The sequence below is a fragment of the Lampris incognitus genome, chromosome 19 (genome assembly GCF_029633865.1).
Source record: "Lampris incognitus isolate fLamInc1 chromosome 19, fLamInc1.hap2, whole genome shotgun sequence".
Classification (NCBI taxonomy): domain Eukaryota; kingdom Metazoa; phylum Chordata; class Actinopteri; order Lampriformes; family Lampridae; genus Lampris; species Lampris incognitus.
This window is the reverse complement of record NC_079229.1, coordinates 25,223,411-25,244,930: the sequence shown is the minus strand read 5'-3', so window position 1 is coordinate 25,244,930 and position 21,520 is coordinate 25,223,411. Positions and strand designations below refer to the sequence as shown.

Below are 21,520 nucleotides of genomic sequence, written 5' to 3'. Positions count from 1 at the left end.
CTCTCTCTCTCTCTCTCTCTCTCTCTCTCTCTCTCTCTCTCTCTCTCTCTCTCTCTCTCTCTCTCTCTCTCTCTCTCTCTCTCTCTCTCTCTCTCTCTCTCTCTCTCTCTCTTCTCTCTCTCTCTCTCTCTCTCCTCTCTCTCTCTCTCTCTCTCTCTCTCTCTCTCTCTCACACACACACACACACACATGTATGTTTGAATATATACCAAAACATGTGGATTCCTGTTTTAATATGCTTGGATATTTTTTTCTCTACCAAACACACATGCAGTGGTAATTTGTAAGTCTTGAGGCAGAGTTATTGGAACGTATCATTACACTGATGTGACAGTCCCATTGAAACATGAAACATCTCAGTGGTGTTATGTTGTCAGGATATTGGCATAAATTTAACATTACCAAACGATGATGATACAAAAGGGGACTGATTTTTATTCTATAATGTTCATTGCAAATACACATAACAACAAAAAGGGTCAGCAGTTACTGCAAGTGCCTTTCAGCCACCAGAAAGACCGCACCAAATTTCAACTGCACCAAATTTCAACTGCTGCGTGTTCACTTTGACATAATCACAGATGTGTCAGTAAGGAAATAGAAAAAATCCGCAAGAGATTATTTTTTGTCCTGAATATAGCAGCATACATAAATTTACTTTGCAACGAGAGGCGTAACATCCTCCCAAATAGGTGCCAGAGCGCAGTTGGACAAAAACCTCCCCCACCAAAATAGCTCGCACATGTCCGCATGAACAAACAAGATGTCTGTGCACACAAACCCACAGACACACACAAAGACACACTCCCCTCCCCTCACATCCCTCTGTCTCGGCCGTCCTGTGTTTTTTGCTGCAGGGTCATGCTTCACAGGAGCCATCACACTGCTTTCTCACAATCTGTGTGACTCCTGCTATCAATGCTGTAGGCCCTCTGTTCACACTTCCCTTCTCTTATTATTCTGGGTTCGCCCATCGGGCTTAAAAAGCTGCCATTAAACCACAGTCCATCTTTAATTCAGGTCGTCTCAGGAGGATTTTCGTACACACAGTATTCCTGTATTTATGAAATTACTGAAATACAAAATGATTCACCTCCTGTCTCACACAGTAATCACCACTATCCACAGACTCAACAAAGGAAATGGCTATTCAGCCTCAATTTTGTCACTACTTGAATGGCCCTGCGACGTCACAGAATTTTCAAGAGGCTGTTCTGTAGGAAGTGAATTGGCTGCATCTTAAGCATGCTGATTGTCAGCCAGAACTGCCCCCTAGCACTACACTACAAATGAAACAAAACAAGTTAGCAAACAGTGTTTTCATGAGACAGTAAGCATACACCAACACAAGCAGTATTTGTCACTTTCTCTTACTGTCTTCCTTCAGTGCTATCCTTCTTTAGTAAGGAGATAGCAAGAGAGAGAGATGGGGAGGTGGCTGATGCTAGCAGTATGTAAGTATATGCATGAAAAACATGAAATTGCAGCTGAAATGTAGGAAATACACTTAGGAGCAGGTTAAGGGCTCTGGAGCTAAATGCTACATACACAAAGATGCAGATGCTCAAATGATCAAGCTTTCTTTGGGGGGGGGATTCCCCCCCTTTTTCTCCCCAATTTTATCCAGCCAATTACCCCACTCTTCCAAGCCGTCCCGGTCACTGCTCCACCCCCTCTGCCGATCGGGGGAGGGCTGCAGACTACCACATGCCTCCTCCGATACATATGGAGTCGCCAACTGCTTCTTTTCACCTGACAATGAGGAGTTTCACCAGGGGGACATAGCTTGTGGGAGGATCACGCTATTCCCTCCAGTTCCCCCTGAGCAGGTGCCCTGACCGACGAGAAGAGGCGCTAGTGCAGCGACTAGGACACATACCCACATCCGGCTTCCCACCCGCAGACACGATCAAGCCGGAGACAACACGGGGATTCGAACCAGCGCTCCCCGTGTTGGTGGGCAACGGAATAGACCACTACGCTACCCGGACACCGATGATCAAGCTTTTTACCTTATCGTCCGATTTTGTGAAAATGGGGAGGTTAAGATTTTCATACGTGTCCGTCTTACTTCAGAAGGAGATAAATTCATAGAAGGAAATTTCAGATGAATATTAACAGGGTATTCAACCTAAAATAAAATGAACAGTTTGATAGGTGGTATGGGTATACAACATAGCTGGTGTGCGATTCCTCCCCCTTCTCCAAGTCCTCCTCACAACACATCATTTGTCTTCTGGATAAGAATACACTGTAATAGTCAGAGCATTAGCAGAACAGACTCCATTTAAATGTCTGAAGCCTCCACCGTGTATGTATGTGTGAAATGTGATAAACAGGAGATAGATGCCCTCTTGTCAGACCACTTCATCGCTGTCGTAGCCGCTGTGAAAAAAAGGCAACACTGCATTAGCGGCCAGTATTGACTCTTCAGCTGCTTGCCAAGCACCCTCTTGTAAAGTCCTACTTACAACAGGACGGGGAATTACAGCTAATTAGTGCTATTGTTCCACAGCACTGGGGCCTTTTTACCTTTGACCCTCAGCTGGTGTTTGTCTGGAATAAGATATTAACAGGGAAAACCTTTTGACCAGCTTAAAAACAGATTTTTAGCACTGTGTATGAGTACTGTGTATGAGTACATGCTAATGAAGAAAAATGTAAAAAAATGAAAGAAGCTGTTTTCATGAAAAAAACAGGTAGCATGTTTTTTGTCTACCCTCATGTTTTATTGTTTCCCCAGTGTTTTAGTGTTTCTGATTATTTTCAAAAAGTTTTCCGTTCACATCACCATGCCGAAACAATAGAAAAATGCCAAAGTGTTGGGAATGCACATACAATTTGACTCGACAGCATTACACTGATCACATGATGACCGTACGTCAACGCTTTCAAAACGCTCTGTTGTCAGTGTTTGAAAATGCTGGCTTAGTATGTATGGAAAGCCAAAATGGAGAGGAAAAAACTGCCTTTTTGAATTTATTTGTGTTCGCATGGACGTACTCTATATCATTATGTCGTCTATCTGTCTGTCTGTCTGTCCACCTATCTATCTATCCATCTATCTATCTATCTATCTATCTATCTATCTATCTATCTATCTATCTATCTATCTATCTATCTATCTATCTATCTATCTATCTATCTATCTATCTATCTATCTATCTATCTGTTTATCTATCTGTATGTCTGTGAATCGTACTACTCTCATAGGCCTATGCATTGTTTGATGCTATTACAGTTGATTATTTTGGCAAAATAGACTTTAGTAATTCTACACTGATAGACAGTGTAGTATCATTTGGGTGTAGTATCATGTGAAAAAAGTCTCTGAATATCTTCGATGAAGAATGGCTCTCGGGTTAAATTTTCTCTCCATGGACTCTCTCCAAGCACTGGCCTTGTTCTTCCCCCAGTCGGCACAATTCCCATCTCATCTTACCTATCCATTTATCTTTTCCATTTCTCTCCTAACAGAAATCCTCCCCCTACTCTGCAGCAGCCAGAGCTGTGGTCCGACGACTTTAACGACTTCATCTGCAAGTGAGAGCTGAGGAAGCTACACGGGTGGTTGCACATACCTGTGTGTGTGTGTGTGTGTGTGTGTGTGTGTGTGTGTGTGTGTGTGTGTGTATCTGACTGCACATGTGTGCATGTGTCAGTGTGAGTGTTTATGCATGCACCTACATTTGCATTCAGTGCACAATGTAAACATCGCCTCAGTGATTGGATTTGCACTGGATAAAAGCTTACACTTGATTATTGATTTAATATTATAAGGTAGAATTATTACTGAATAGAAATCCAAGGAAAATACTGCAGTGCTGCCATTTCATTTTGTCAAACATGACTTGTACTCCTTCCCTCTTTTACTTACAGATGTCTGATTAAGGACTTTGAGCTGAGACCGAACGTTTTAGATCTTCTCCAGCATGTGTTCATCAAGCAGATCGTTGGCAGAGAAAAAGTCCTTCAGAAACAATTAATGGAACTTATTGATCTCAACCAACAAGCGGGAAGCATTGAGAAAACAAGGTACCATAGTAACTGCATTGTATACCAATGTTACTGGGAGTGACCCCAGTACATTCCCATCATGGAGTCTTTTATGAAGCAACATTGCACATTTTGCTGTTATTATATATTTTATATACCTCGTCTATGGTTATGATAGTTATAGAAGTAGTAGTATATGTTGGAAATTCCTTCATCACAGGAATTTACCACCACAAGTCATTGTCCTCCCAAGCTGCTATTACTTGTCTAGCAGCATTTGCAGGTAATACTATCACACTTTAATGTGTCTCGCATTCTCGATTACAAACCCAGGGGAGTAACTTTGAGGATGCACGGCTGCCCGCCGGTGGGTTTAATAAGGTAGGCAGCAGTTTAACACAGCGTCTGGATTCAGACAGTAATCCAAATTAGCCTCCCTGCTGCAAGTTTCACGAGCCCTGTCGCCTCCGCATAAACAGCAGTTCACAGCTGCACCCACACCAGTCAAAGTGCAGGCATTGGCAGTGCCTGTTAAACGAGCCAAAATGTTTGCTCCCGATACCAGACTCCTTTCCATTTAAAATGGTATATTACAGGTACCCCCTCTGACAGCTGGGCTTATGAAATTTCAATGTTATTTCTGTCATTTAAGCCATCATGGAAAGACAGAAAGAAGCACAGACAGTAACGACAGGTAATGGATGCCCCCTCCCGCCCCCTCTGCCACCGTAGGTATAGAATCCTCATTGGCTTCTTTAGTCCAAATCAGAGCTGTTGTTGTAGTGCTGATCACACATGTATTGGAAATCAACTACATGGGATGAATCTTTTTTTTAATTATTTTGATTATGTTTATGATGTTATCACCCTTTGGCACCGTTCAACATATTCCATTGTGTTCTGTATTAACATTAATTTTATTTTCACTTGCTCTTCTGTATCCTGGCTTTTCCTGGTATTCTACCCATTTTGTTATAAGGGCTGATCTCTAATCTCTGTGCATAAATTCCCCAGCCACTGTTATCTCTATCTGCCAAATAAATATACTTTCAGAGCAGAATTGAAACTAAACCTATACCTCCTTAAAGATTAGAAGACTAAACCAGAATTGCTAGATCAGCCAGAAGATCTGAGTGACAGCTGGCTGCCATCTTAAATCACTCAGTTTTTTGAAGGGCAGAACGGAAAGATGCTCCGTACCTGTATGTTTCCTATTAAGGCTTAAAGAGAATTGAGTGTTAGGCAGTTCAAGATGGTGGAGACCAGGTTGAACGTCATTATAGTCAACTTCATCCTACACCTGATTAGACAGCTGTATAGGAAGAGACAGAGGGTAGGGAAGATTGGCAGAAGGGAACTGCACACCTGTTGGGTAAAACGCTTAGCATTTCTTCTACCATGCATTAAATTGCATTGTTACATAGCCCAAACTTTGAGTATATTTTGGTTTTGGATTTACCATTGAGTCCTGTGATTTCTAGGCATGAGCGCATCCACACAAAGAAAGGCAGTCATTTGAAGATGCAGCTCACCCCTGATGAGGTGGATGACCTTGCCACCCTAGAGGCTTTAGATGAGGTGAGTGATTCAATATTATTCTGTGGTATTCCAGTCCAATCTCAGTTTAACATTCTGGCATGTCATCTTCTGTGTCAATGATGCTTGAATTTAACATTGACATTTGTTATGTCAGTTTTACAGTCAGTAGAGGTGGACCCAAACACAGACAATGGAATATAAAAAGGTTTATTGTAGGAATAAATGGGAATGAGGATGGCAGAGCTGAGTAAGACAGGTGGACAAGTGAGTGAGTGTGACTGACTGAGGATAAGCTCAGGGGGTGAGCAGGCAGGCAGGGGGACTGGCGAGTAGTGATCCCAGAAGCGCAAGAAAACACTAAATACAGGAAATGCAGACAACATGAGGAATAACACCAAATATACAATTGCAGAGCAGCCGAGAGTGACCGCTGTAGTTGAAACAATGATCTGGTGATGAGTGGATGGAGAACCTGTAGATCAGGGGTGCCCACTACGTCGATCGCGATCGACCAGTAGATCGCGAAGGCAGTGCTGGTAGATCTCCATGACATTCCAAAAAAACTTTTTTTTTTCAAGACATCAGCCTATCATCTGTCCTCCATTTGGCATTTGCCTTTTGATTGATGTAAAGGACGGCCAGTCTGCTGTTGCCTAAAACCAAAGATTCTAGAGCGGAACCTAAAACTTTGTTACATTAGGTTACCATAACAACCAGAGCCCTTCTCGAACGTACCTTGAAGTTCACATGCCCACAATGTGAGCTAACGCAGAACTGCATCGAGCTAGCTAGTTCAACTCTCTAAAAAAAAATTCTACTAAAAAGTGAAACAAAACAAAAATGCGTGGGGGAGCCGGACCTAGCAAGAAACAAAAAACCTACCATTTCCATGTGGAATGGGAGGAGGACTTTTTTTTCACCATGTCTTATTCCAAATGCGTTTGTCTCATCTGTCAGTCTAGCATTGCTATCCCAAAGAAAGGAAATGTGGAGAGGCACTTTCAAACTGTTCATAAAAACTATGACAATGACTTCCCTCCGAAAAGCGAGCTGAGAAAGAGAAAGGTGAGGGAACTAAAATCGCAGTTAATCGCCCAGCAGTCACTTTTCACGCAGCCGCATTCAAAGGCAAAGGCAGCCACCGAAGCATCTTTACGGGTGAGTCATTCCATCATTAAGCATAAGAAGGCCTTCCAAGGTGGAGAGATGATGAAAGAGGCCTTCCTTCAGGCAGCAGATTCATTGTTTCGGTACTTTAAAAACAAATCAGAAATAATATCTTCAATCAAAGCTCTCCAGTTATCAAGGAATTCCAGCACAAGGCGCTGTGAAGTGATGGGCGATGATTTGACACAGCCGCTTTGGAGGGACATCGTGGACTGCGAGTGTTTCTCACTACAATTGGACGAGTCTACGGACATAAGTGATACGGCCCAATTGTGCATTTTCATTCGCATGGTGTTTCAAGATATGACCGCAAAAGAGGAGCTGTTAACAATACTACCCATGAAGGAACACACGCGGGGAGAGGACATTTTTCATATCTTCAAAAACTTTGTGGATAAAAATCCAGCTCCCAGTGTGTAAACTGGTGTCAAACACCATGGACGGTGCGCCTGCTATGGTGGGCCGCTCCAATGGATTTATTGCCAAGTGCAGGGAGGACGATGCTTTCCCTGACTTCCTTAATTACTATTGCATAATACACCAACAAGCATTATGCGCAAAAATGCTAAACATGAAAGAGATCGTGGATGTGGCAACCAAACCCGCCTGTTCTACTCGAGCGAGGTCTCTTCAAAGACGGTTGTTTGGTACACATTTGGAAGAGGCTGACTGTAACTACTCTGGCCTCTTGCTACACACTGACGTGAGATGGCTTAGTAGAGGGAGATTCTTGCAGAGATTTCGAGAGCTCTGTGCGGAGATTAAGGAGTTTCTCCTTATCACTAAACATGCGGAACACAAGCAACTTAATGACAATCAGTGGCTGCTAGACTTGACGTTTTTAACTGATTTAACCAACATGTTGAACGAGCTTAATTTAGAGCTGCAAGGAAAAGACAACAGCGTGGTAAACATGATCAGCTCAGTTAACGCTTTCAAACGGAAAATGCAACTTCTGTCCTCAAAGTTGCAGCGCCGTGATTTGGGAAACTTCCGAAACCTCGCAGCAGAGCTGGAGAAGCAAGGGAGGGTGTGTGCGCAACTTGACAGTGCATGCTACACAGAGCAGATTGAAAATGTCCGGTCAGACTTTGACAAATGGTTTCAAGACTTTGCTTTGCTCGAGCCAATCGCTACATTTATGTGCTACCCATTTGGGGAAGATACAGAGGTGGATTCCCTCGCCTCAAAAATGGCAACGCTGTTTCACCTGAACTCGTCTGCAGTGGAGGATGAGATGCTGACAGTACAGGCTGACATTCAGCTTAAGTCCAGGGCGCATGGAGAGTTTTGGAACTTACTTACAGAGGACAAGTACCCAAACATGAGGAAATGCACAACCTCCTTGACGGCATTATTCGGCTCTACTTATTTGTGTGAGTCAGCCTTTTCTCACATGAAGATTATCAAGTCCAAATACCGTTCCACCATGACAAATGATCATTTGAAGGCCTGCTTGAGGCTGGCTACCAGCAGCTACTCTCCGAACTATGCAACCCTGTCTGACTCCCTCCAGTGCAGGTCATCCTCAGAGTAGAGAGGTAGAGATCACAAATCTATTTACCACAGCTGTAAAGGTTCATGCAGTGATGCAATTTCAACATAGTGTAGTAGCAAATGCTTGGCATGATTATTGCCTGTGTAAGGTTCAATATAAATGCAAATCCATTGCAATACTGTATATGTAACACAACATGTGTATAAATACACACGCTGCATATAAATGTTCATATATATGTAAAATATGTATTGAGTATTTTTATTATTATTATTATCATTTTTAATATGAGTAGATCATTTTGACCTGGTCATTTTAAAAGTAGCTCACGAGTCAAAAAATTGTGGGCACCCATGCTGCAGATATACTGATGAGTTGATGGAAGGCAGGTGTGCAGGCTGAGCAGGTGAGGTAAGTGAGCCGCTATCAGAAGGGAGCCGAGCCAAGGAAGGAAGCCACGCCCACACCACATACACACAACAGGAGAAAAGGGAAATAACTGGAGGCAAGGCCAGGGCGGTAATTCCTCCCCCCCAACAAGAGCCTCCAGGCAAACCACCAGGCTATCAAAAACGTTGAGACAAAGCTCAGGTAAAAGAAGCTAACAGGTGACTCGCTGTCCCACTCAGTTGATGCTCAGGCTAAAACATTCCCCCTAAGTAACCCCATGGTATAAGATATTTTTGCCTTATCGGTTATGTAGTTAGAGGGTTTTTGCTCAAACACTAGATCAGAAGAGACCTGCACATCCAAGTCATCCAGCAATGTGAGGTTCTCTGGACTGGAGAGCTGGCTGGGCTGAAGGTTGTACTGGAACCAGGGGGGCTAGCCAGGGCTTCAGGGGCTGGAGAGGAAAGCTGTGTGGGAGCCTGGTTGAGTTGATGTCCAAACTGGGCCACATTGGCCGAGAGTGACTTAAGGGTTTCCACAACATCGCGAAGGACCTGGTTGTGTTGTCCCATGAGGGCACCCTGGATGACAAGAGCTTGGGGTAGGTGATCCAAGTCTGCTGGGTCCATGCTGGCCAGATCGTTCTGTTACAATCAGTAGAGGCGGACTCAAACGCAGACCATGGAATTGAATTTAAAAAAGGGTTTATTGTAGGAATGAAGGGGAATGAGGATGGCAGGCAAGGCAGACCGTAGAGGTGATGGCGGGCGGCAGAGCAACGATGAACTGGATGGCAGAATGGAGCTGAGCAGGACAGGCAGGTGAGGAAGTGAGCGTGGAAAGCAGAGAGTAGTGACCCTGGGAGCACAAGTAAATACAGGTAAGGTAATCAACACGAAGAATGACTCTGAATATGCTATTGCATAACGGCCAAGAGCAAGAGCTCACCACTGTAGTCGAAACAACAATCTGGCAATGACATTGACATTGACAACACCGTGGTGACGCCAACTCGGACTGCGAGGAATCTGGGTGTGATCCTGGACGACCAACTGTCGTTTGCTGAAAACGTTGCATTGGTTGCTCGCTCCCGCAGATTTCTCCTCTATAACATCAGCAGGATTCGCCCATTTCTCACTGACAAGATGGCACAGGTGCTCAACCAGGCTCTGGTCATCTCCCGGCTGGACTATGGCAGCTCCCTTCTTGCTGGTGCCCCGGCGTCGGCCATCAGACCTCTGGAGCTTGTTCAGAAAGCTGCAGCTCGTCTGGTGTTCAAAGGCCCTAAGTTCTCCCACACAACTCCCCTTCTCATGTCCCTACACTGGCTCCCAGTAGCTGCTCGCATCCAGTTGAAGACTCTGGTGCTAGCCTACAGGGCAGTGGAAGGAACAGCTCCTTCCTATCTCCAGGCCATGGTCAAGCCCTACACCCCCGTCCGACCACTTTGCTCTGCTGCCTCGGGACGCCTGGTTGCCCCGTCTCTCAGAGGCCCCCGCTGCCGATCGACCCGGTCACGGCTCTTTGCTGTCCTGGCCCCACAGTGGGGGAATGAACTCCCCACTGATGTCAGGACAGCGGCGCAGGTTGAAACTCACCTCTTCAAGAACTACTACCCTGTTACTTGTTCTTAGCACTTGTTGTATTCACTCATTTAAAAAAAAATCTCTTTCTTGAACTTCTACTTTAGCACTGGTTTTGCTCTTAGATGCGTGTTTAGATGCACGTATGACCTCTTATGACTAGTAGCTCTCCTGATTTCCTACGTTAAATGCACTTATGGTAAGTCGCTTTGGATAAAAGCATCGGCTAAATGACTGTAATGTAATGTAAATGTAATGGGTGGATGGAGAACTTGAGTAGATATACCGCTGAGCTGATGGACGGCAGGCTGGGCAGGTGTGCAGGCGAGGTGAATGAGGCGGATCAGGAGGGGGCCAGAGAGTGCCAGGGAAGGAAGCCACACCCACACCACATACGCACACACAGAAACAGACAGGAGAAAACGGAAGACACAGGGAAAAAGGGAAACACAAGGAAAATAACTGGAAGCACAGCCAGGACCATGACAGTCAGGGGAAAAGATGCTGTTTCCAGAGCTAACTAGAACATACAGCGTAGTTTTACCCCGGGCTTGACGGCTTTTGATTACTTTGAGGGGAGTGAGAAAAGCACAATTATGCTGTTTGTCCAAGTTAGATTTAAAGCAATTCATCAAATCCGAGTGCTCCAATGACATGTTGAATGATACAGCCGGTCACAGTTGCCAGCGGATATTTCCATCCATCCTTCATGATGGGAAGCTTTGAAATGTGAGGCAGTGCTGCCCTGCCGTTGTTAATGTACCTGTTTTGGTGGTGGGGATGCAGGGAAAGCAGTCACCATACATCATGAAGATAATGCGTTGATGTTGCAGACTTCACACAGGCACACACACATTTACACTGTTCATTGAATGTAATGATTTTGTTTTAAACATCTTTTATTGACCATAATTTCACCCTGATTCTATTTATTTGTTGTTTTGGTTTTTTCTGAAGAAAAAAAAAAAGGAAAATAATGTCTGCATCATGAAAGTTAATTGCCACTTTTTCCTCAGGATATGGTCACAGATCGCCTCCAGATTCGCTATGAAAGCGACCAAATTTACACCTACGTTGGAGACATTCTCATTGCAGTCAATCCTTTCCATAAAATGGAGATTTACACTCTGCAGGTCTGTGTTCGAAAGTGTGTTTGTGTCTGCTTGTTTGCGTTCAAGTGTGTGTGGTTGTTTTATTTGGTCAAAAATGCTCTGAATATAGCCAGTCATATGTCATTAATGCATCTGCCATCTTACAAAGGCTACTACAGTACATCCCATTTACTCTGTCACCTACACACACACACACACACACACACACACACACACACACAGACACTGCCCCCTGTTCTCTCTCTCTGCACCATATTTCAGTGTTCCACCATTGTTTTCCCCTTTTTTTGCTTCAAGTACACAGCTATTTTTCTTTTCTCAACAAAAATGAATTACCAGAAAATGTAAGACTTTTGGAACAGAAGTGTTTTGCACATGAAAACTTTTAAAGCATAACGTATAGACTGTTAATGCATTTTATTTCATTTTGTTCTTTGAGGAGGAAAATACTGGTACAACTTAATGTGCAGTGATCAAATCCTCCTCCTGATTCATATTGAGCTGGCGTTCTCTAAGGAAAGAACCACATACTGACTACACAAGGGCTTTAAATTTTAATGGATTAAAAGAAGACGTTGATAAATATGTCCTTCATGTTTCCACTTTGTTCTCTTTGATCCTCCTTTTCCAGTACTCTAAGATGTACATAGGAGCTAAGCGAACGGCTAACCCACCGCACATCTTTGCCGTCGCTGACGTTGCCTATCAGTCCATGGTGTCATACCATGCAGACCAGGTAGTGTGTTATATTCACAGTCTTTAGTTGTAGGAACTGGCCTTAGTCTGCCTTAACAATGTATTGTTGTTAAATGTAATTAACTTTGGAAATCTTTGCCTTCCTATGGTTATCTTATGCCTTTCATGACTCCTGTGCAATAATTTTATTGTGTCTGCTGCTGTGGCAAACACAGCTGCAATACATTACAAGATATGTGTTATGTGTCAGAATTGTCTTTTGTAGTCTTTTAATGCTAATTTTTTTTTACCTGCAAAATAAATTACCTACAGGTAGGCCTGGGTGATATTGACAAAATGGTCAAATTTTTAATTTATTTTTACTGAATACATTAAAATCAGTAAAGTGACTACATTCTGACGATGAGTGTTGGTGCTTTCATAAGATATTTATACCCGAGAAAAATTTGAGAATTAGTCATGTGGTTATGATGACCAAGCAGACAGAGGCATTCATTGTGGATTTCACTCAGCTAAAATGGCCAAATAACTTAAGAATATTGTACCACTTCACTGTAATGCAAACTTTAAGGCTAGTGAATTTGTTACGTTATTGCGATAGCCAAAATCACAGACACTATCCAGTCTCACATCATGATATTGACAGTATATCGATATATTGCCCAGTCCAACCTTTATATATATGGGTACTAATAAAGAAACATTGAACCTTATTTTTTGTGTATATATTGTGTTTCTTTGCGCTTAGATCTTTGTAATTTTGATTATGATGATGATGATAATTATTATTAGTAGTAGTAGTGGTGGTAGTTGCAGTATAAGTAGCTGTAGTAGTAGCAGTTGTAGTGGTTATAGGAGAATGAGGCAGGGCCACAGTGGTAACAATAGTATAACTTAACAGTATTCTCTGTACAGTGCATAGTGATCAGTGGGGAGAGTGGGGCAGGGAAGACAGAGAGCGCCCATCTCTTGGTGCAGCAGCTAACAGCTCTTGGGAAGGTGAGTCATAATCTTCTACAAACGTGATGTGACGTGTCACTCAAATGTCATCCATAAACTAAATTCTCTGAGAAGGAGATTTTTGGCTGTGAAGGGTTTAGAAAAATGTCTCGGAGGAAAAACAAAACAAATAAAAGTAATATAAGAAAAATCACAGAAGGCTGAAATCCAAGTGTGACTTTCTCAAGCGATACATTACCTGTTGTCTTTATGCATGCTCAATAATCCAGGTAATTCAGTCTATCCCCACCCTCATAAACAATACTGTTGCATAATGACTGAAATCAATGATCACTTTCATATGCAAATAGGCGTGACCATTAACTAGCGTTTCAATGGCCATGTGTACTTTTCACAGAGGATTTGGGAATGTTGGTTTCGGTCATTATGCAGCTGTGTTGTTTCTAAGGGTGGGGGACCTGCAGTCAGTTTAGGCAAAGGAAGGCAACTTTATTTATATAGCACATTTTATACACAACACAGACTAAATGTGCTTCACATAAAAGAAAAATACAATAAGCAAGAATTTAACAACTAATTCATAAAAAGACATTTAAATTAAAGAATAACATCAAAATGTAATGCAAGGTTTACAACTTTGCAAAAGTCAAAGTGCAAGATTTGCAGTTTAGCAGAAACCAATGGTAGAGATACACGTTTTTAATATGGATTTAAAAGTAGCCAGTGTTGGAGCAAATCTCAAATCTTCTGGAAGTTTATTCCAGCTATTTGTTGCATAGTAGCTAAAAAGACATCAAAAGACATGCATGTTAGAGCCAACACTCCCGTCTACCCCTGACCAAGGCAAGGTAGAAGGTGACCTCTTAGAAAATGACCTCTTCAGTTGAGATTGAAGAGGTCACTTAGATAAGTGATGAAACGTTTCTGTCGTTAAACGTTGTGTCCAGATGAACTGATTCAACTTTCTTTGATACATTACCAGTTGTTTATCATCTTTTATCACCCCCCCCCCCCAGTTAATCATCCTGGATACTGTGATGTATCACTGAACTGTTTTATCTAGGCTAACAATCGGACCCTGCAGGAAAAGATCCTGCTGGTTAACAACTTGGTGGAGGCATTTGGCAACGCTTGTACCATCATCAATGACAACTCTAGTCGCTTTGGCAAATACCTGGAGATGAAGTTCACCTGCGGAGGAACCGTGGTGGGCGCACAGATATCCGAGTATCTGTTAGAGAAATCCAGAGTCATCCACCAGGCCTTGTATGTAAAGTAGCATGCTTTTCTTTCCTTTTCCATTACATTTTTTTAAAGCAAAGCTCTTGTGCAGTTTAATTTCCAATAATGAAGAAAAAAAAACCATTTGTTACAGTGATCACCCATTTGCCGCTTACCTTTTTGAAATTATGCAATAGCTTTGGAATGGCTTTCATTGCCTTGTGAGTTATAAAACTTGCTCAGCCAGCAGTGGACCCTGTGAACCTTCAATTAGATAAAATTAGAGTTATGAAGTTTTCCCAGTGATGTAAGTGACCCTGTGACATTTGCAAATGATTACAAAACTAATATGTCTGTACTCTGACATTGACATTCACATAAATGTAAATTGTGTGTCTCTAGCTTTTCTCTGAGATGACACTGGACAAAGGTTATTTTCTTAGCCCATTGGTCAGAGATCCAGGTGTAATGAACTGTCTACCAGGCTCTCTCATACATCTCCCTCCTTTCCCCTCCTTTCCCTCCACCTCTCCATCTGAGGGAGGTGGCGGACATTTGCCTTCAGCCTGCAGTTTTGTCAGTCTATCTTTTTTCATGTGTCTGGGGAGCACGCAAGGTCAAATGAGGGGGCCAACTTATTTCCTGTTTGATAAAAGATTGCATTTCTGCAAGTATCCTTATTGGAGCTTCAAAGGCAGACTTGAGTATTTCATTAGAAGGGTGACACATAGAGCAGAATGCTTGAGTGCTGCACCCCCCCCCCCAACACTGGCAAGCCTTGTTTGTTAAATATAGAGATCTAGATATTCATGACATATTGGGATTTCTTTTCTCCTATGCCCATTCTGTGAAAACGGGTCTGACATTCAGCAATGAATGATATTAGTGTAGAGTTTCAAGTGTCACAAATGTTTAAATGACAGGTGTTTTTCTTAATGTCTTCATAGAGGAGAGAGGAACTTTCACGTTTTCTACTACATATACGCTGGTCTGGCTGACAGGAAGAAACTGGCCCACTACAAACTCTCTGACAGCAAAACTCCAAAGTAGGTTTGACATTACTTAACCTTCTCTTAAACACTGTTGATTCCCCATTTAAACCTCCTTCTTCACAAGACCCCAATCTTGACCTTATTTATGTATGTCTGCTTTTGCCCTCGCAGATATCTGTTCAATGAGCACATTAAACTAGGCCCTGACATAGTGAGCAACGCCTTTTACAAGGAGCAGTTTGATGCAGTGGAGCAGTGTTTCAAAGTCATTGGATTTACTCTGGAGGTAGGGAGCGCCACATTAATTACTAGCAACAAGCCCAAGAAAGGTCTTCTCACAAAGTTCACCGCAACCTTCATTTTTGTGTTCACCCAGACTTATACTCACAATCACACGCTACATATATGTACTTACTGTATGCACGCATACACACGAACATACATGTGCTCAGAATACATATAAATGGCATGGCTGCTTTGGACTGTATCAAATCACAGAAACAGTGCTTAATCCTTGGTGATGAGTATTTGACAAGTCAATCATTGCTTATTATGATCAATGATTATGCTTGTTTAACAAATAGATTGAGTTTGGTTAAAGAAGGTTATGTGATGAATCCTGAAGAGATAGATGTAAAATTCAATCGTCGTGTATGTCTACTATATAATAGTACGATGCTATAGGCAAATTTAGTTCCTTAGCCATTAACATTGTGGAGGCTAATGAGGCTCGGAGAAGTGACTGCCTCTGGGATGCAGATGTCAATATCACTTATCTTGTAATCGCTTGCCACTGCTGTAGAGACTGCCTCCTATTCAACTTCTTGTCTTGCATGAAATCACAGTGTGTTTATAAAGTGTGTCTTTGATGCTGATTTAATTGATTTTGAAGCATAGCTTCGAGACAGTGTCTACCCATAAGAAAAGTGCTTGCCAGCTGTTGGTCTATGAGTGACCTCTTTCTGACTATGGTGACAATAGGACATGACATGCTCCAGGGCAAACAAAATAACCAACCAGACTTGCGAAAAGGCCATTGATGAAGCTGTATAACATTCACCCTTTCAAAAGTCAGTTCATTTGAACAAGACATAATGTATGCATGATTAATATGTTAGTTTGGTATTATCGGTATCCTGTGCCCTGTCCTCCATCAATCATCCAATCTTGTCCACAGGAACTGGGCAGTGTATACAGCACTCTGGCTGCCATCCTAAACTCAGGAGATATTGAATTCTCTGCGGTTGCCTCGGAGCACCAAACAGATAAGAGCAACATCTCCAACATGTCTGTCCTGGAGAACGGTGAGACAGAGTCACGTGTCTTTATACGATGACGTAGAATACAGCACGACTCTCTAAGTTGTCTCTGCGAGTCCTCCAACTATTCTCTCTGTTATCTCTGTAAATAGGCTGAGGTGGACTAAGCTGCCTTTCAGGCACATCCTAAAAACGTATTTACCATATCCACCCTTTACGTAAACATTTTAAAACAACTGAGATTAAGATCTCTTTCCAGGGCTGAAAGGCAGGATCAAGACGGACGTTAAGGTATAAGACATTAATGGACCATTGTATAAATGGGGGGGAAAAAGGGTTGAAAAGTTACATTAGTAAAAGCAAGCTAATGAAATATGTAAAGATATACTGGACTTTTAAGGAGGATAATCTTTCATCACTAGATAATAAGTTTCTGGAATGTATTCAGAATGCATTGCTGTTTCAACATGTACAAGAACCAACAAGGTGGCGAGGTGATGACACACCACATGTTGGATCTTATAGTTAAAAATGAGGATAAAATGATAGATGACATTCAGTATTTAGGTCCTTTAGGTAAAACTGGTCATTGTGTCATATTGTTTAAGGTAATTTGTTACACAAAAACAGTGAGAAATTAAACTACAAGAAAAAATTACAACTTGGGGAAATTTGCGGAAGCACGTAGAGAACTGGAAATCTTTGACTGGACACAATACTTGTTTAATTATGATGTTGAAGACAAATGGAGATCAATAAAGGATAAGTTGAATGAAATAGAGGATAAGTACGTACTAAACAGTAAAACCAGGTCCCAGAATAAAAAGCATAAATTCTCCTTGGACAGTATTACAAAACGGAAAATGTAGAAAAAAATATTCTTGCGAGAAAGGCAATAAGAAGTAAAAAACCAGAGGTGCAACAGCAATATCGAAGAGTTAGAAACTTTGTCAGAATGAGAACTCATTATTTAAGAAAGATATACAAAGAAGACCTAGCAAGAAAATCTAAGCAGAGACCAAAGGTTGTCTGGAATTATATTAATAAGAGGACAAAAATTAAAACATCCGTAGGAGATTTATATACTAGTCAGAAGGATACGAACTCCCCAAAAACAGACAAAGATACTGAAAAAGCAGAAATACCATCAGATTATTCCAGCAGTGTATTTGTGATTGAACCTGAAGGGCACATACCTGAATTGCCAAGAGTGTAAGTTCAGCAGACAGAATGTTTTATAATAACTTTGGAAGATATAAAATGGCTTCTACAGGATATTAACATCTATAAATCACCAGGGCCGGATGCGATACATCCTAGGATCTTAAAGGAATTGGCTAGTGTGATTACTGAACCTCTAACAACGTGTCATCTTTGCAGTTAACAATGAACCTCTAACAATGCTGTACCATGCTTGTTTTTTGTTTTTCTTGCCCTTTTGTATCTGTTTAAGACGGACAGTACTGCTGCCGTCGTGTGTGGCTGCCACTTACTTCTCGTAGCCCCCCCCCCTCCCGTCCACCCCTGTATGTCTGTGTTATGTTTATCTGTTGTCTTGTTTCACCACCATTTATTGTAAAGTGACTTTGAGTGTTAGAAAGCACTATATAAGTTTGATTTATTATTATTATTACAATAAATCATTAGAAGTATCAACTTTACCTTGGAAAGAGGCACATAGTGCAATTTTCAAAAAAGGAAACAAGTCACTAGCAGGAAATTACAGACCAGTTAGTGTGACATCTGTAGTATGTAAGACAATGGAAAAACTAATCAGGACATATATTGTTGACCATATGAAATTCTAACAGACTTGTTAGTAACAAGCAGTTTGGATTTATAGCTGGAAGATCGACTACACTTTAGCTTCTTACCGTTCTTGATAAGTGGTCAGCAGCTTTGGATAGAGGGCAGTCAGTTGATTGCATATACTATATGGACTTTCAAAAAGCTTTTGATAAAGCTCCTCATAAAAGACTGCTGTGAAAATTAAAATCCTATGGCATAGACGACAGAGTTACAGGCTGGATACAGGATTCTTTACATAATAGGAAACAGCAGGTGGTGGTAAATGGGGCCACTTCAGAATGGAAACCGGTGACCTCTGGAGTTCCACAAGGTTCTGTGTTGAGCCCTGTACTCTTTGTTGTCTATATAAATGATTTACCAAGTGTGATACAATCTGATACATACCTTTTTGCGGACGATACAAAAATATTTAGAATAATTAATAAGGACACTGATACAGCCCATCTTCAATTAGACCTCCATAGCATGAGTAACTGGTGTGATAGGTGGTTACTAAAATTAAATCCAGAAAAATACAAACATTTACACATTGGGAAAACAAGTGCCAACTGGGTTAACTACAAAGTTGAAGATTTGTTGGTTCAGCAAGTGGAAGAGGAAAAGGGCATAGGCGTCATGGTCGATAGTTTAGTTGAATTTTACAAGCACATTTCTGAAAAATTTTAAAAAAGCAAACTCTATGCTGGCGATAATTAGAAGAACTTTTCTAAATTTGTGTAAGGAAATAGTTTTACCATTAGCATGGTGAGCATGGAACGAACTTCCAGAGGATGTGGTGCAGGCTCCTTCAGTTAATTCTTTTAAAAATAGATTAGATAAATTTTGGTCAACAAAGGACTTTATATATAATTATAAAGCTGAGTTGTGGTCATGATGAGTATTGTGTGACTATGATTATTTGTGAGACTAATGTATTTGAGAGATTATTGTATTTATGTGATTTGTGATTATTTGTGAGATTATTGTGATTTTAATAACTATATTGTGGTTCTTTTTTGTATGTTTGTTTGTTTTCATTTGTCGAGTCTGGTGTAGAGGATTTGTATCCTGTGCCAGAAAAATTTTCATCACATTTCATTATATTAAATGTAATCAATATTATGTGAAAGAAAGAACAGAGTAACATTTTCTCTGTAAGTGCTGTCATACACAATAGTCCTATGACTGATCCAGCAGACCAGTGGGCCAAATCTGTTTGAACCAAATTGCACAAGACAAAGGCAGCTCCTTCCTTGGGTTTCCACAAATTTCTTTGTTCACAGTTTAAATTCACCAAGAGAGACTAGCTTTTTTAGTTTTATTGCAGGCAGTTCTGTGAGTTCAAATAATGTCACATATATTGTCAAAATGACTTATCCATACAGTAATAGATGTGTGTTTGACATCTATTCGCAGTGATTCCAAGTTAAAAGCAAACCACAACAGCAAAATGATGTTGTCCTCTAATAACTGTCTCTCTCTCTCTCTCTCTCTCGCTATATATATATATATATATATATATATATATATATATGTGTGTGTGTGTGTGTATGTGTGTGTATGTATGTATGTGTGTGTGTGTGTATGTATGTGTGTGTATGTATGTATGAATGTATGTATGTATGTATGTATGTATGTATGTATGTATGTATGTATATGTATATATGTATATATGTATATATATATGTGTGTGTATATATATGTGTATATATATATGTGTGTGTATATATATATGTATATATATGTGTGTGTATATATATATATATATATATATATACGTACACGTATGTGTGTGTATGAGAGTCTGCTCCCCTCAGGTACATTACAGAGCTGTCTACATGAGTTTATCTAATAGGTAACAATGGCTGACGAGAGGAGCAGTGGTAGTAGTAGACCAGAAGATGCTAGGCTTTATTTATCACATCATTTTACTTGCTGTGAACACAAAACTTGCTATCTCTTCTTCATGAATATCGCATAATTTGTTCATTGGCTGTTTGTCAACATAGGACTGGATGTATTTTGTATCTCACCATTTGCATTTTTAGCCTCTGGTGGTCATCTGTCATACAATGATGAATAACATATGAACATTTGGAATTAAGCAGTGTGTTATTTGTTTTAACCTACCCATTGTTTCTGCAGTGGCGTCGCTGCTCTGCATCCGCTCTGATGAGCTTCAGGAGGCCCTTAACTCCCACTGTGTGGTGGCCCGGGGGGAGACGATCGTCAGGCCCAACACTGTGGAAAAAGCCATGGAGGTGCGGGACGCCATGGGCAAGGCCCTCTATGGCCGTCTCTTCAGCTGGATCGTCAATCGTATAAACAGCCTGCTCCGGCCAGAGAGCAACCTCGGGTGAGATGGGGAGGGTGAATGTTATGAATGTAGTATGGTGTTCATACTTAACAGTTGGAGGTCATATCTTTATCACTTTTTTCTTATCTCATTATGGCTTCTTGAATACATTTTAGAATTGCATAAAAAAGTCTAGATTTTGTTTGGTTGTTTAAGCCCTGATACACATTACTACACATCATCCCATGTAGCTTTAGGAACATTATACTCTCATAGCATGTAAAAAGACAGCTACAGTTAACAGTAATCATTCAGCTATACTGCAAGTTATGTTACCCAAATGTCAGTTTTCATCGTAATGAACACTGACCAAAAATGTGAAAATTACAATCTAATATCAAATGACTAAAATATTAGATTTATTCTTAGAAACATGGACCTTTGAAAACTAGTTTTTTTTTTTAAAATAGAAAAAGTCGGTATGGTACATGTTATGAATGTGATACAGAATTCATACTGCCCAATTTGCGGTCATCTCTCAAGTGCCTGGATAGGTCGCGTAGGTATGTTGAAGAAAGGAAGATTAAATTGTTAATCAACAACAATGAAAACATCAGAACTGCACGTAAAACGTCTAAAATTTGGTTTATTATGAGTATCAGTGTTTTGTCGTAGTATTTGCCTGACCTTTCATTTTCATTCCCCCAACAGAGAGGATGACAAGGGCTTTAACATTGGCATCCTGGACATTTTTGGTTTTGAAAATTTCAAGAAGAACTCTTTCGAGCAACTGTGCATCAACATAGCCAACGAGCAGATCCAGTTTTACTTCAATCAGCACATATTCGCATTGGAGCAGGTATTCTACAGCCAACGTGCCTGTCCACATCTGGCCAACCTGTCACTGAAATCATATGGATTCTATCTTGAATGCTCTAATGCCTCTGGGAAAGTATTTGGCATGCAATTTTCACCTTGGCACCACTTCATTTCCATCTAAATGGTGATAATATGTCGTCATTT

At 41.1% G+C, this 21,520-nt stretch overlaps 1 protein-coding gene across 1 annotated transcript in view; it reads left to right on the top strand.

Moving 5' to 3' along the window:
• The window catches only part of myo3a (myosin IIIA), an 80,036-nt gene that overhangs the window by 37,632 nt on the left and 20,884 nt on the right, over positions 1–21,520 (top strand). The window contains exons 7-19 of the mRNA XM_056299507.1: positions 3,478–3,543; positions 3,880–4,035; positions 4,649–4,690; positions 5,478–5,574; positions 11,190–11,306; positions 11,917–12,021; positions 12,897–12,980; positions 14,005–14,207; positions 15,110–15,208; positions 15,326–15,440; positions 16,332–16,458; positions 20,347–20,557; positions 21,209–21,356. Coding sequence (XP_056155482.1) covers positions 3,478–3,543; positions 3,880–4,035; positions 4,649–4,690; positions 5,478–5,574; positions 11,190–11,306; positions 11,917–12,021; positions 12,897–12,980; positions 14,005–14,207; positions 15,110–15,208; positions 15,326–15,440; positions 16,332–16,458; positions 20,347–20,557; positions 21,209–21,356 — 1,570 coding nt within the window. The remainder of the gene's footprint in view (positions 1–3,477; positions 3,544–3,879; positions 4,036–4,648; positions 4,691–5,477; positions 5,575–11,189; positions 11,307–11,916; positions 12,022–12,896; positions 12,981–14,004; positions 14,208–15,109; positions 15,209–15,325; positions 15,441–16,331; positions 16,459–20,346; positions 20,558–21,208; positions 21,357–21,520) is intronic.